The sequence below is a fragment of the Leucopleurus acutus genome, assembly GCF_964270905.1.
Source record: "Leucopleurus acutus genome assembly, chromosome: 11".
Classification (NCBI taxonomy): domain Eukaryota; kingdom Metazoa; phylum Chordata; class Mammalia; order Artiodactyla; family Delphinidae; genus Leucopleurus; species Leucopleurus acutus.
In genome coordinates this window covers 17,428,408-17,444,885 of record NC_139152.1, presented here as the reverse complement: position 1 = coordinate 17,444,885, position 16,478 = coordinate 17,428,408, and the positions used below count along the sequence as shown (strand labels likewise).

Genomic DNA, 16,478 nt, shown 5'->3' with positions numbered 1-16,478 from the left:
TTTCCAGGGATATGTGGCACATGTTTGGTTCCTCCCCTGCAGGCACGCACTTAGGCTTGTGTTTCTCATATTTTCTAGTTCAGTGACCACTCATCTCCTTTCCCGTTTTCAGAATCTTTATCTTCTTGTCGAATATTCAAAATCTCTTTCTCCTTGTCAAATCTTCCATTTTCTTTATCCTTGTGGCATTATGCCTTTTCCTTTACTATTTTATAATCCATCAACTGTCATTTTGCCGAAGTTTTGGGGATGAATGAACGTTGAATGAGTTATTGGGGTTTAGTGGATAAGTTAAATAAAAATGATATGTTATCTTCTCAGGTATTTCTGAAGGGATCAGAAGTGTTCAGGCAAAGAGTTTTTACTGTCCTTTTAGTTCCTATCCTGTCCAAGACAACATCAAGTAATATTCAGCTATTATTTACATTTCTTTCCGCTCTCTGCCAAAGGTGTTATTTTTTTTGTCTGAAGCTGGCAAGTCTCATGGGATCATGGCTATGGAGAGAGAAGCCTTTGTCCACAGTTCACAGCCACTCTGTGACCATGACTGGACAATTGTTCAAAGGGGAAGGCATTTTGACCCTTTTTATTATGTTCTATAGCATAGAAATCAGAACTATCAGTGACATACAAGCATAGCACTCTTTAGCTCATTTGGAACTCAGAAGGGCAAGGTTGTCTCTGTGTGTGTGTGTGTGTGTGTGTGTGTGTGTGTGTGTGTGTGTGCGTGTTTTGTTTTGTTTTGTTTTTGGATTTCTCTTATCTACTAGAAATATAGAAACCAGTCCAGCATAATTTCTACCAAAGAGAGACTTAGCTGGACATATTTTCTTCCATTATTGCAGCTTATAATTTACTTTCTGAGAAAGGGAATGGGATCTTGTGGTAATTTGCCTAAGATAATATGGTCACAGTGTATTAACCCTTTTGTCCTTACGAGAAGAGAAAAACTCATTACATTGCACTGTCACAATGTTTGAATCTCCAAAGGTCTCTCATTATGATGGGCAAATATTTTGTTTTTCTTGGGGATTGACGAATGCAAAGGGATTATTGTTTGAATTCTCAGAAAGTGGGGTATATTTTTTACAAGCAAACCTCAGAGGATCCAAAGTTGGAAACTTGTTTGTTGTATTGTTTTTCCTCCCAAAGCTTTATCTTCTTTATTATACTTCATAGAGTCTATTATTTTTCTCCCTTTTAGTTCCTTATCCACAGCAATTATTTCCAGGAAATGATCACCTAAAAACCACAAAGCATTGATGTTAGGTAATCTAAAGGATAGACCATACATATGCAGATAATTGAAAGCTGGCTGTCAATGAATTGCACATTTTCGTGAGTGGCAAGTTCTTTTTGATGATATCAATCTATGATGACTGGGTGGCAAAGATGAAAAGACATCCGCTTTCCTGGGTTTGGGTGTTGTATCTTAAGTGAAGCAGGAGCATCTTCACAACGCTCACATTGTCCTCATTGGCTCCTTAACACAAATGTGTTTTCCCTGTGTTCATACAGATATGAATATGAATCTACAGTTTCAGTTTCTGGTAATTTGTCCTCAAACAGTTTCTTGTGTATGGAAAACGGAACCCAGAGTTTCAAACCAACAGAAGATCCATCAGGTTGTCTGCTTCATTTTATTACTTTAGTTAATTTGTAACTGAACATTTTCTGTGGAGGGTCTTTGAATGAGTTACTGGGTTTGGTTAAGTAAGGTAGAGGAACAAAAAGATATTTTTTCCCCTCTAAAGGATTTTAGAGGGGATCATGGAAGAGAATAAGGAAGAGGAATGGCTAATAATAGAAAATGTAATGCCTCTTATATTTGAATATACCTATTAAGAGTGCCTTGTCTTTTTTTTTTTTTTTTTTTTTTTTTTTGCGGTACGCGGGCCTCTCACTGTTGTGGCCTCTCCCGTTGCGGAGCACAGGCTCCGGACGCGCAGGCTCAGTGGCCATGGCTCACGGGCCCTGCCGCTTCGTGGCATGTGGGATCTTCACGGACCGGGGCACGAACCCGTGTCCCCTGCATGGGCAGGCGGACTCTCAAACACTGCGCCACCAGGGAATCCCGCCTTGTCTGTTCTTTAAAATGGTTATTTAAAAATCAGTCAAAGACATCCACCCAAGGGCCACTGTAAAATTAATTCCTTAGAGGAAAACATCTTAGAAGGATGGGTTTATACTGATGATTTGGTCTATACAATTATCGAAATAGGAAACAGAGGTAGAAACAAAGTTCAAAAGATTTGTGTTATATTATTGATATTCTATAGCAGAGAAAGCAGGCAAGTATGCTATAGTTCTGAATACTCTAGTCTCTTTCTTCTGAACTAGGAACTTGTCTTTTTTGCCCAGTTGTCCCTCTTTACCAGATACTACTTCCTAATCCAGCACGATAGTGTACAATAATGGTGTTTCTTCCAGGTTCTTGCAGTCCCAGGCACCAGCATACCTGCCTCTGCCCCTTCATGTGCTAAAGGACCTATATAATCTGGTGATACTTAGTCTATAGGTGACCCTGTTCATTTACCTCAGACCAGAACTTCTTTTTCTGTGATGGGCACATTTTCAGGCTGGATTCATATTAGTGGAAGTTACGGTGGTTCCTTAGGCTGGGAATTTCACCGCCAGCATGGGATAAGAGGGAATCAAAATAGTTCAAATGAGTATAAGAATAGCTGTCTCAGAAACTCTAAATCAAAGGAACCCCCTGGGGAAGCAAAAGAAAACAGTGACATCAGCAATAGCCCGCGTTCTCTCCTTGAGTTGGCTTTTGCCAGAGAATGACTCAGGTCCTGTTTCCTATTTTTCCTAATGTGCATTGTAGTAGATAAACAAAACCTTCCCAGCTGGGTGTATCTCCAGGGAGATGTGTTGATTCCTTAATCACCTGATATTTTCAGTTTTGCCCTAGAGGAAACCTGGAGTTTGCCTATGATCTATAGACATAAACATTGTGCTCATCATAGATAAAAATATGAATACCCAGCAACGGAGACTATGATTTTCTGGACTGGGAATGACTGAGAGATAGGCTCACAAGAAATTTTGAGACTCAGCTGTGTTCAGGACCCTCACATCTGTGGGTGGCACAGTTTACTAATCATCGGGAAAATGCAAATCAAAAACCACAATGAGATATTATCTTACACCTGCCAGAATGGCTGTCCTTAAAAAGGTAACAAATAACAAATATTGGTGAGGATGTAGAGAAAAGGGAACACTTGTACGCTGCTGATGGGAATCTAAGTTGGTGCAGCCACTATGAAAAACAGTGTGGAGGCTCCTCAAAAGATTAAAAATAGAACTACCACAGGATCTAGCAATTCTACTCCTGCATATATATATACATATCTGAAAAAAACAAAAACACTAGTTCAAAAAGATACATGCACCCCAATGTTCATAGTAGCATTATCTACACTAGCCAAGATATGGAAGCAACCTAAGTGTGATCAACAGATAAATGGATAAAGAAGACGTGGTGAATACATACACAGTGGAATATATTACCCAGCCGCAGAAAAGAATGAAATTTTGCCATTTGCAACAACATGGATGGACCGGGAGGGTATTGTGTTTAGTGAAATAAGTGAGAAAAAGAGAAATACTGTATGTTTTGACTTATATGTTGAATCTAAAAAATGAAACAAATGAATAATATAAGAGAACAGAAACAGACTCATACGTGCAGAGAACAAACTAGTGATTACCAGTGGGGAGAAGGGTGGGACGAGGGGGGGAAAACAGGAGGAGGGGATTAAGAGGTACAAACTACTAGGTATAAAATAAATAAAAGGATGTAATGTACAACACAGGGAATGTTGCCAATGTTTTATAATAACTTTATATGGAGTATAATCTATAAAAATATCAAATTACTATGTTGTACACATGAAACTAATATAGTATTGTAAGTCACTGTACTTCAATTTAAAAAGAAGTTATTTGGTGATCACAGTATACAGTGGGCTCTATAGAGAAAATGTGATTACTACTCAGTTAAATATTTTTCATTTCTATAAAGTAATTAGAACTGTAGAGAATTCAAAACTCAGTGAGCCTCTTACATAAATCTTATATAGTCTCAATTCTAGGGAGAGATATTTGTGTTTTTTCCTCTCCCCAAAGTTAGTATATATATTGGGTACCACTTATAACAGCTAACTAAGTTTAGTAGTTGCTGGTAAACTAACTCTCTGGAGGGGAAAAAAAGCCTTGATTTTTAGTGTTTGTCAATTTCTGTGGTGTAAATACTCTCATCAAACTACCAGCATGTTATCACTAAATACTGAATTGGGAAGAGATGTATATACTCATCTCTCCCAAGCCAGTAGGAACTGGCTCCAGCGTACCACTTATTGTTGGCCATATGTAAGTACTCTGTCAGAAAGTGCAAAAGGGGTGGCCCAGTGAGTCATTGCTGGCATAGTACATTGTTGGCAAGGTGCCATGGTCACATAAGAACTGTGAAATGCTTACCTACCAAAAACTTAGAATTAAGTATTGCTAATATTTCACTACCAAAACACTAATGTAATGTCTTTTTTTCTTTTAATGCAGAATGTGTGAAGGAAGTTAAATCATTAATGTGGGTGTATGTACTAGTTGGAAATATTATACGTGGAATTGGTGAGACTCCCATCATGCCTTTGGGTATTTCCTACATAGAGGATTTTGCCAAATCTGAAAACTCTCCTTTATATATTGGTGAGTTGGAAAATCTGCCTTAGCCTCTTTTCAGGACAGTAAGCTCCTTGAGCATGGATATTAGTTATTTATTTGGATGCTTAGTGATGAACAGAATGATCAACAGAGTGCTTTGGCACAGCTGGCCCTCATTTAAAGTTTGTTGAATGGAGCAATTATGGGCTGACTCCAAATAAGCCACTTTGCTAAACCTGCTTTTTACTATTGAAAATGCCATTAATCTAGTGTCCCTGGAGTTCTGTTTGACTCCTCCATTTGCTGGGCACCACTCTATACCCAATCTGTTAAGAGATTTAGCAATGTTTTCTCCAAAATGTCTCACATTCAAAACCTTTCTCACTATTTTCATTACTTCTGTTTTTGTTCAGGTCTTCATCACTTCATGTATATGTTATTATAATTTCTATATTGGTCATTTTATCTGTAGTATTTATAATCAATTTCTTATAAGAATTCTTGCAGTATAATTTTTCTTAACTATTTTAAATATCTTTTCTTTAATGTTGATGAAACATACTGATTCTATCTATTAAATATGAGCTCTTTACTTATTACTAGCTCTGCACTCAGTTTATCTATTTAGTTTCCTATATAGTTTCTCTTTATCACAATTTCTTTATAATAGCCAGGCTGTTTCATATTTTTCACAAATATCTGTCTTCATAATTTTGGTAATGTTTCCTGAAAATTCATTTTCTAAAATCTATCAGTATCTCCCACAATAGGCAACGTAAGATCCACCTTGTATGTTGTCTTACAATCTCCTGAATATTCTTAATTTATTATGCATAACTTGCTTATATTCCTTAGTTACTCCATCTGTTGTTGGTTATAAAATCATAACTTTGAGTACAGGGACATTTTTCTGTTAAAGTAGAAATATCTTTTTAAAACCAGAAAAGTCAAAGTGGGTGAGAGAAGATAGTAACAGAGCTACATGTAATGAGGAGATTAAAATATTTAGGAATGATTATCCCAAGCAACTTTGGGTGATTTTGATGACTCACTGATTTTGCAATAATCTTTTTCAGTGTTTTTCTATTCAGTCTTTGAAATCCATTCACATACTTATATTGAAAGATTACAGAATGCTCACCTGCAATAAATTAGCAAACACCTTGTTAAAATATGTGTTTCTTTTTTCAACAATTAGGGTATATAACACATAGAAACAATGGATAATCTCTACATGTATTAAGATGAATAAGACATTGTCCATATAAAGTTTAGTATATAAATAACTATATAATTATATATCAATAAAATCTGATAAATATGTGTATAATTAAATTTGAAAATCAAAGTAATAATTATTAATTAATAATCCGTGTATAATTAAATAATTATAAGTCAATTAACTATACATCAAGAAAACAATTCCATGTATGGCTTTGGAGTTTAGGAGAGAACATAAAAGCTGGACGTGAAATTTAAGAATCATCTATACAGAGACAAAAAATAAAATCAAGAGGGAGAAATGAGGTTGCCATAGGAGGTCAGATGCTACATAGTGAGGAGCCCTAGGATAAAATACTAGGGAATACTTCTACTTAAGTGAATAGAGTAAGAGGAAGAAAACTCAAAGAAGGGGTAGTCATAAGGTACAAGACTAAGACAATAAATGAATGTATAGTTTTGTATCAAGTGGTAGATTTGGGAGTGAAGCTTTCCTGAGGAATATGCCACAAGATATTTATCATAACATAGCATTTCGTTAAAAATCCTCCAAAAATATGACTGTGGAAGGCAACAAAAGAATTTTGCTCTATACTGTGACCTTCTTAATAGTAAGATCCCAGCTGTAATACTGAAGGAACCATAGAATCAAAATATCCACCCATGATACAGTAGTGATAATTCTATTCCAATACCGGACACAGTAATAGTTTACTCACAAGACACAACAAAACTCACCGAAAAAGGCCATCACTTTAACCAGTCTCTAATACCACAAGAGAAAATGGCTTTGAATCATAATAGGGACAGTCCCACTAATCTCATCTTTTTTTTTTTTTTTTTTTTTTTTTTTGCGGTACGCGGGCCTCTCACTGTTGTGGCCTCTCCTGTTGCGGGGCACAGGCTCCGGACGTGCAGGCTCAGCGACCATGGCTCACAGGCCCAGCCGCTCCACGGCCTGTGGGATCTTCCCGGACCGGGGCACGAACCCGTGTCCCCTGCATCGGCAGGCGGACTCTCAACCACTGCGCCACCAGGGAAGCCCCATAGAATTTAAAGGTTCCCATTTCCTTAGTTTTATTTCAAAATTATTATTAAGGAATGAAGTCATACATACACACTGATAATTTTAAGTAAGTTAGTCTTTCATAAGAGAAAGGGAATATTTTCATCTTTGAGAAGGGCGTTTGCACACAATATGGTCACTCAGCTGCAGCCAGTCTCTTCTAACTGCAGATCTTTACCTGTAACCGAGTGTGAAAGAGAATTTGGAGGCTTAGAGAAAGTGGCTTCAAATTAGGAGGCTCCTGTTTCAACATATAAACAAACATCCTTGTTACTTATACATACACCAAGTTTAATTTTCCTACAGATTGAACACATAAGGCAAAAATATCTAAGGTAAAAACAATTCAACCTTCAGACTCTTCATGGGATTAGAACTCTTTATGTGGGTGTATAACTTTATATTTTCCTTTATTTTTAGGGTTTATAGAAACAGGAGCTATCATTGGTCCTTTGATTGGACTTTCGTTAGCATCATTCTGTGCAAATGTTTATGTTGACACTGGATCGGTGAACACAGGTAACTCCATAAAATCTATTTATACAGTGTCTAAAGTACACAAAGCATCATCAGGTATGTTATCACATTTAATTGTTACTTTATCTGACCCTCAGTTAAATAGAATCTCCACTTTCCAGGTGACCAAATTGAAGTTGAGGAGTTTAAATAATTTTCAATATTTCAAACCGGTGAGGAGAGCAAGATACAGTGCTGATCTTCTGACTCAAAATCCAGTGCTCTTTCTACTGCATTAATCATATTTCTTGTTTTCAAAAGATTTAAGCACATAGGTTTGAATTCTTTTTAAATCAAGCAATCATTTGAGGATAATGAAATAGAATTTGTAGCTCTTTAATATGTACCTATTTATAAATTCCTTACATGATAGGACAGATAGTCAAACGAGCTTATTGCTAGACAGTATTGTAACACCACATATTTTCAGACAAGTTTTATCAATGTCTGAATTATATGCAATTTCTGTACTTGGATAGAACCTGACAATTATAATTGTAATAATTTTCTATAGTTCATAAAGGAAATAATGACTCAAGCTAATAAAAATTGTGTGTATCTCTTTACAGATGATCTGACCATAACTCCCATTGATACTCGTTGGGTTGGTGCATGGTGGTTTGGCTTTTTGGTTTGTGCAGGAGTGAATGTGCTTACTGCCATTCCTTTTTTCGTTTTGCCCAAAACGCTTCCAAAGGAAGGACTAGAGGATATTGCTGAGACCATTAAAAATGACAAAGAAGAGAAACAAAGCGAAGTCAGGAAGAAAAGGGTTGGAATCACTAAAGGCAAATATAAACATTTTATATTTTACAATTTACTTTTTATTTTCTATGGTCATGTCTGTATCTTAGTCTATTACAATATGCTAGGCTGAGTTAAAACAATTTGTCACTGACAGTCAGCAGTCAATCATGTCTAGCTGTGCTACTACAATAATGTTTTCCCATGCTACCACATGGGAGTGAATGATATAGTTTAGAACCTGACTTAGATCAGCATTTATGTGAAATTTTATGTCAATCTGGGTACTCAATAAATAAATAAATAAATTAGGTCCCATCTGCCTTAAAAAATCTATTTTACAGAGAGCATAGGTCTAATTAAAAATGAAACTCAAACCAAGAACAAAAGGAGGAAAAAATATACGCTAATCCAAATAAGTACCATATAGGTCTGAAACCAAAAGTATTAGCTGAGCTGTGAGCTTCTTGGAAGTTAAGGCAGAAAAGAAAAAAGGCACCTCAATTATAGGTCATATAATTATCTATATTTGAGAGTGGAAAGGATAACAATTCTTAAAGAGAAATTGTTGCCCAAGTAACAAGTTGTAAAAAAAAGAAAAAATTATATGATGTACAATACAGGTAATATTGAGTCACATAGTTGTTTTCCAGCAAATTCAGGAGCATATTTCATGTAACAGGTTTTTTTTTTTTGGTATAGATCCTCAATAAAAGCCCAAAGCATAATTTACAGAAGGCGTATCTATGGGAAACTAAGTAAGATAATCTATGTATAGTATTCAGGAATACTGGTTCTCAAACTTGGCCACATATTGGAATCGCCTAGGGAATTTTTAAAATTACTGATGCATGGAAATTTTGTAGTATTACCCAGAGGTCTGATTTAATTAGTATAAGGTATGGCCTGGGCCTTGGAATTCTTCAAGAGTGTCCATTTGGAAGGTGGTGGGGGGCTTAGTTTCCTTACCTCAAAGATAGGGATAAAATACTATTTATTATTATAAGGTTGTTGGGCGAAGGTAAAAGGAGTTCTGACACATATTACTATTATTACTGCTTACTAGTATTATTATTGTTGATGTTGCCACTTCTACTGTCACCCGTAAATTATAATATCAATTTGCACAGAATTTTTAGCAGTTACAAATTCACTTAAACCACAATTGAACATAATTTAGTACTTCTCATATCATTAGGAGCCAATTCAGAATCTTACAAATTCTCAGAGTCCTTACGATTATATTCACAACACTTGTCAAAGGGCCGGTATGGACTGGTAGGGAATTTTAACACAGAATATCATTTATAGTCTGCAAGATAAACTAGGAAAGGGCTTAACTTAGTGTATGACATCTAGAAAAGAAATTGAAACTACTGAGACTCATCTATTAGGACAGTATGTCAACAAACATGTGTGACTTCAAAAGCTCCAAAGAGCTGTGAACACAAGTCACTTCTCTGCCATGTACTTCATTCATAAATATGAATTCTGCAACTAGAATTCATTTCTTTGCATTAAATTATGCTTCCTCCTCTTCCAAGTTGTCTACTGATTGATACTTTGCTAGATTGGATTTTAGGCTGTTTATTAAGCAAACCAGGATAATACAGAATAAGTAAGGAAATCAAGGCAGACAACATGAAGATAGGAAAAGTGAAAAGAAACTATAAGTGAGACTTTGACCCAAAATGGAGACAGTGTGACCTAGAACATTTGCTAGAGCTGGCCACAAATTTGGCTCTGAGCTTTGTCTGTCCACACAAACAGGAAAACATTCGGTTAACTCATTCACATGGTCTTTAATATATAGCAAATGAATCAGGATCTCAGGGAGCGAGACCTGGGGGTTGGTATTTTAAAAGACTGTGAACCGTTAGAAGCAAAGAAATGCCTAGTACTTGAGAAAATTTATATGTCATGAATTTCCACATCTAACTACATCTTAAATGTTCAGGAATGATTAATCAATATGTGAGTGTGAACTTCTTTATCAAATTGTTTTCCTTCCTGGCTTTAGAGGACAGAACAGGAGAACAAGCAGCTTTCATTCTAGATGATCTCTAGAGAAGAGAGGATATTAGTACAAGTAAAAGAGAAGGATAGGGCTTCCCTGGTGGCGCAGTGGTTGAGAGTCCGCCTGCCAAAGCAGGGGACACGGGTTCGTGCCCCCGGTCCGCGAAGATCCCACGTGCCGCGGAGCGGCTGGGTCCGTGAGCCATGGCCGCTGAGCCTGCGCGGCTGGAGCCTGTGCTCTGCAACGGGAGAAGATAAGAAAGAAATGGTGTGAACTTGGACAATATTTTTGTCATATAATAGTTATACTTTTTCCTTAAGACATGTTAGTAACTTAGTGAAGGCAAAACGACTGTGTTCTGATCCCTTCCCACTCAGCTGCCTCACTGTCTTGCAGAAGCTACCAAAACAATGATACAACTTTAGCTTTCAAGGGGCAAAAAGAATCAAGAAACACAAGTGCATTATAAAACAGGAAAACATACTTTAGAGGGGAGGTTGATGTTTCAGAAAAAGTCAATCATAAAATGCAAAGCCAAGTTTGTATGACACTGTTGTCATCCTTTCCTTTCAGATTTTTTACCATTCATGAAAAGTCTTTTGTGCAACCCAGTTTACATGCTTTTCATACTAATAAGTGTGCTGCAATTCAATGCATTTGTCAATATGATCTCCTTCATGCCTAAATATCTGGAACAGCACTATGGAAAATCAGCTTCAGATGCAATCTTTCTCATTGGTATGTTTGTTCTTCTCTGCAATTGTAGCCTACCTTTTATCCCATGAAATGGTGAACAGTGTGATGATGGGTCTAGGAAACTCCTCAATTGAAATCTGTTAGGATATTTTTGCCTCTGGTAATATCCCCCCATCTGCTCTCCAGGGAAATCAAGAGAGGGTAAGGAAGGGAAGAAGCCAGAAAATCCTGGTTTTCTTCTTTCTTTTGCTCTTTTTGTAGTCAGAATGCAAATCTGAAATATTTGTGGAATGTTCAGGGAATGTACAAGTTAGATACAATTTTCAGATTGGTAATTCATTTATGTAAAAAGGCAGACAGAGTTAACGCATCAGGAATTTTGTTTCACATCCAGGTTTTACTTTTTTGGCTCCAATTCATGAATTCCGTGGTTTCTAATTTAGTTCCCTGGCTCCCCTGGTGTTTTGAGATGTCTCTGCAGCCCATACATTCTGATTTTCCTGCAACCACACTAACCTCGGTGGTTCTACTCCACCCTGAGTTTCTCCTGGGATCTTTTTTACTGTTTTGAAAAGAGAATTTCCAGATTACATGTACCCACATCACCTAGAGTGTTTGTTAAAAGTTCAGATACCTGGGACCCATCTCAAATATACTAAATTAGACTCTCTGGAATGGGACTTGAGAATGGATATTAAACAAGCTCTCCCAAGAGTGTGATTCAGTGAACAGACCCTAGCACTGTAAGGACGAAACCTAGGGCTGTCTTTTCCCTTTTTTGGGGGGGAGGATTGGGGGAGGGAGAGTGCTAGTCAGTAGCAGCAAGACATGAAATGTAAAGATACTTGACAATCACAGGCTCAGCAAAGTACCTCTAAAATACCTTGAGCTGAGTCAAATTCTTAACAATCAGAGTGGGAATAAAAAGCTGCAGAATCATACAAATCATTCTATGTATGATTATATAATACTGTATATGTTATATACAAATCATTATATATATAAAATCCCACCCGAAAGAATGGAAAGCAATAAATGACTGGTCGACTTTGACTTGTCACTTCTACCTAGATCCTAAGAAAAGAGATATAGACCATGATCTCTGCATACAAGAAATTTACAACTTACTGCTATTAATTAAATGAATGACAATGATAACAGTCTTCCAAAATATATTTCAATGTTGTGGGGCATTTAAAAATCTCTCTGTATGTAATACATAACTAAGTGGGGATAAATTTAAATTAGGCTTCTTCACTATGAGTTGGACCTAAATGGTTTTTTATGTGAGACATAGTAGATAAATGTGTTATCATATTTTTTCCTTTGCTAAGTCACTTTGTACATAATATTTTACTTGCATTTATAGGTATTTATAACTTACCTCCAATATGCATTGGATATATAGTTGGTGGTTTAATTATGAAGAAGTTCAAGATTACTGTCATACAAGCTGCCCACATAGGATGTTGGTTATCTTTAATTGAGTACCTTCTCTATTTTTTGTGTTTTCTCATGATCTGTGATAATTCTTCAGTTGCTGGCATAACCACCTCTTATGAAGGGTATGTTGTTTTCTAATGAATGTCATACTCTGTCAAAAGTTAATAACATATTTTCTACAGTGATTACTCATGACCAGATTATTTGCTAATTGGAGTTAATGGCAGGAATTTGTGGTCTTTCTCCATCTTATTAAAGAGGTTGGGAATATATCACAGAGTTAGTGAGCTTATGATTGCGTGTGTGTGTGTGTGTGTGTTTGTCTTTGTGATATCCTAGTAGATAGTAAAATGAATATCACAGAAACTAGTTATGGTTTTAGGTTGTATTAGGATGTGTTATTCATACATTTTATACAACCATAAATAGGTAAAATTAAGAGTTGACTATACAGTCTCAATCACCTTTATATGGTTCCACGATGGGCTTAAATTTAATGTAACTGAATCCTAATACATGATATATCAATGCTTATATAAATTTATATATTTTATTTGTATAGGTATATCTATATTGTTGAATGGTTTTAGATTTGCATTTTGAGGGTTACCTGGGTTCACAGGAAGGTTTTGCATAGTGATATGAATTTTTAAAAGTAATTTGTAGGACATATCTACATAATGGAGTGATTAGCTGAAATGAAGAGCATCCTAAAATGATCCCTTTAAAATTACCAAGGACTATACAATTGGAATATTAAATATATAATCATAAAAGTAATTTTATATATTATCTTATTTGAGTCTTGCAAATTCCATTTAAGATAGCTGTTGTTATTTCCATTTTACAGATGAAGAATTGAGATTCAGAGAGATTAAATGACAAAGGGAGTCATGGAAAACCTCTTCAACTCCATCAATATATAAAAATAGAATTTAAAATTGGTAAAATCTTAAAGATTATCTCCATCTCCAATTATCCTGATTCCCAGAGCAAATATGTAAAAAGGCATAATCTAGTCATGAGTCAGGACTTTAATTCAGTTTCTAGACTCCCATGCTAGCGTTCTTTTCATCATATTACATTGAACATAAGAAAAGTAATCTTGTTAGACCTTTAGATCTGTTTTTAAATCGAAGTATAGTTGATTTACAATGTGTTAGTTTCAGGTGTACAGCGAAGTGATTCAGTTACACACACATATATAAATATATATATATATTTCTTTTTCAGATTCTTTTCCATTATAGGTTATTACAAGATATTGAATATAATTCCCTGTGCTATACAGTAGTTCTTGTTGTTTATTTTATATAAACTATTCATTTTTTATACAATTCTATTTATTTTTTTATAGTGTATATCTGTTAATCTCAAACTCCTAATTTATCCCTCCCTTCTTTCCACTTTGGTAACCATAAATTTGTTTTCTTCACCTGTGAGTCTGTTTCTGTTTTGTAAATAAGTTCATTTGTATCATTTTGTTTAGATTCCACCTAAGTGATATCATATGATATTTGTCTTTCTCTGTGTTAGACCCTTTTTAAAAAAACTCTTTTTCCCTGGTTTTATTGAGATATAATCGACAAAAAACATCATTTAGGTTTAAGGTGTATAATCTGATGATTTGATACATTATATATTGCAAAATGATTATCACAATAAGGTTAGTTAACACATCCATCACCTCACATATTTACAGTTTTGTGTGTGTGTATGGTAACTTTTAAGATCTACTCTCTTGGGAACTTTAAAACATACAGTATTGTTAACCATAGTCACTAGGATGTACATCGTATCCCCAGAACTTATTCACCTCGTCTCTGCAAGCTTGTCCCTTTGACCACCTTTCCCCATTCCTTTTCCTACCTCGCAGCAACCACCAATCTGCTGTTTCCATGAGTTCAGTTTTTTTAGATTCCACAAATAAGTGAGATCATATAGCATTTTTCTTTCTCTTTCTGACTTACTTCACTTTGCATAAAGCCCTCAAGCCTCATCCATATTGTTGCAAATGGCAGGATTTCCTTCTTTTTCTACGGTGGGTGATATTCCATTTTGTGTGTGTGTGTGTGTGTATATACATATACCACATTTTCTTTATCCATTCATCTGTCAATGCACACATAGGTTATTTCCATGTCTTGGTTATTATTGTGAATAATGCTGCAATGAACACAGGAATAGAGATATCTCTTCAATCGTCTATTTTCATTCCTTTGGATAAATACCCAGAAGTGAAATTGCTGGATCATATGGTAGTTCTGTTTTTAATTTCTTGAGGACACTCCATACTGTTTTCCACAGTGGCTCTATCAATTTACATTCCCACCAAAGGTGCACAAGGTTTCCCTTTTCTCTACATTCTTGCCAGCATTTGTTATCTCTTTCCTTTTGATAACAGACATCCCCTTAAACATCCTAATAGGTGTAAGGTGATATCTCATTGTGGTTTTGATCTGCATGTCCCTGATAATTAGTGATGTTGAGCACCTTTTCATTTACCTGTTTGGCTGTTTGTATGTCTTCTTTGGAAAAAATGTCTATTCAGGTCCTCTGCCCATTTCTAAATTAGATCATTTGGTTTTTGTTATTGAGTTGTATAAGTTCTTTATATTTTGGAAATTAACCTCTTATCAGATATATGATTTGCAACTATTTTCTCCCATTTCATAGGTTGCCTTTTCATTTCGTTGATGGTTTCACTTTCTGTGCAGCAGCTTTTTAGTTTGACGTCATCCCACTCATTTATTTTTCCTTTTGTTACTTGTGCTTTTGTTGTCAAATCCAAAAAACTCATTGCCAATACTGGAGTCAAGGAGCTTACCCTTTATGTTTTCTTCTAGGAGTTTCATGGTTTCTGGTCTTAAATTTAAATCTTAATCAATTTGAGTTGATTTTTGTGTATGGTGAAAGATAAGGATCCAGTTTCATTCTTCTGCATGTGGCTGTCTGGTTTTCCCACCACCATTTATGAAGAGACTTTCCCAACCCTATTGTATATATTCCCGGCTCCTTTGTTGTAAATTAATTGACATACATGCACAGGTTTTTTTTTCTGGGCTTTCTATTATGTTCCATTGATCTATGTGACTGTTTTTATGCCAGTACCATACTCTTTTAATTACAATAGCTTTGTAATATGGTTTGAAATGAGGAAGTGTGATATTTACACCTTTATTCTTTTTTCTCAAGATTCCTTTGACTATTCAGGGTCTTTGTGGCTGTAGGATGGGCTCTGTGGCTGCCCAGGCTCTCTGGCCAGGCATTCTGGATGGAGGGTAGGACTGGAGGCTATACTTAGTAGTTGGGTGGAGCTCCATGGCCAGGGTGGCACATTGACTGGGAAACCAAAGCAGGCAGAACTGCCAACCGAGCTCTCTGGCCAGATGGGGTCACCAGTCAGCTCTGCAGATGGGCAGAGGCACTAGCTGGGATCCCTGCTTGGGCACTGCTGCAAGCAGGAATTCAGTTTACCAAGATCTGACTGCTGGTTTCTGTAAGTCCTTCCCCCCTCTCCTTCTCCAGTGGTCAAACCCCCCAGATTCTCCCAGTGATCCCCTGTGGAAAGATCTGAGTGGGCCTCCTGGAGAGCATTCAACAATCTGGGGGCACTGGGCTTTCTTTTCCCACTGGAGAAACCATAGGCTTAGGGGGACTGTCTTGTGCTAGCCAGGGGGAGGGGCAATCTGCTCAGAGTGTTATTGCTCCTGTTATCCTTCTAAGGTCATCCTTCTCAGTCTCTGTGGCTCAGGAGGTGCTTCAACCTCACAACTGTGTTCTGGGATTTTCACAGTGGTGTCTTGTTTATGGATAGCTGCTAATTGGCCTTCTTGATGATCACTGAACACTTTTTATACTAGAAGAATATATTTGTCTACTCAAGTAGTTGTTTCTGGAGCTAAGTGTATTATATACATTATAAATTGCACTTACAGACTTTGCTCTTACAGATTTTGAGTCCTTGAGATTGTTTTTATAAAATATGATCTCCCTTGTTATTTTCCACCATGTGGACCAACACTGGGATTTGTTTATCTTCATTTTTGAGTTCTAATTAATACCTGGAAAAATACTTTCTGTGTAGTAGGTGTTCAGGTAATG

The 16,478-nt window shown here is 36.3% G+C and overlaps 1 protein-coding gene across 3 annotated transcripts in view; it reads left to right on the top strand.

Moving 5' to 3' along the window:
* SLCO1A2 (solute carrier organic anion transporter family member 1A2) overlaps window positions 1-16,478 on the top strand; it is an 81,290-nt gene that overhangs the window by 38,406 nt on the left and 26,406 nt on the right. For all 3 annotated transcript variants that reach the window (XM_082850752.1, XM_082850751.1, XM_082850753.1), the window contains 6 exons: window positions 1,519-1,625; window positions 4,570-4,716; window positions 7,379-7,477; window positions 8,044-8,262; window positions 10,809-10,973; window positions 12,301-12,496. In XM_082850752.1, coding sequence (XP_082706878.1) covers window positions 1,519-1,625; window positions 4,570-4,716; window positions 7,379-7,477; window positions 8,044-8,262; window positions 10,809-10,973; window positions 12,301-12,496 — 933 coding nt within the window. The remainder of the gene's footprint in view (window positions 1-1,518; window positions 1,626-4,569; window positions 4,717-7,378; window positions 7,478-8,043; window positions 8,263-10,808; window positions 10,974-12,300; window positions 12,497-16,478) is intronic.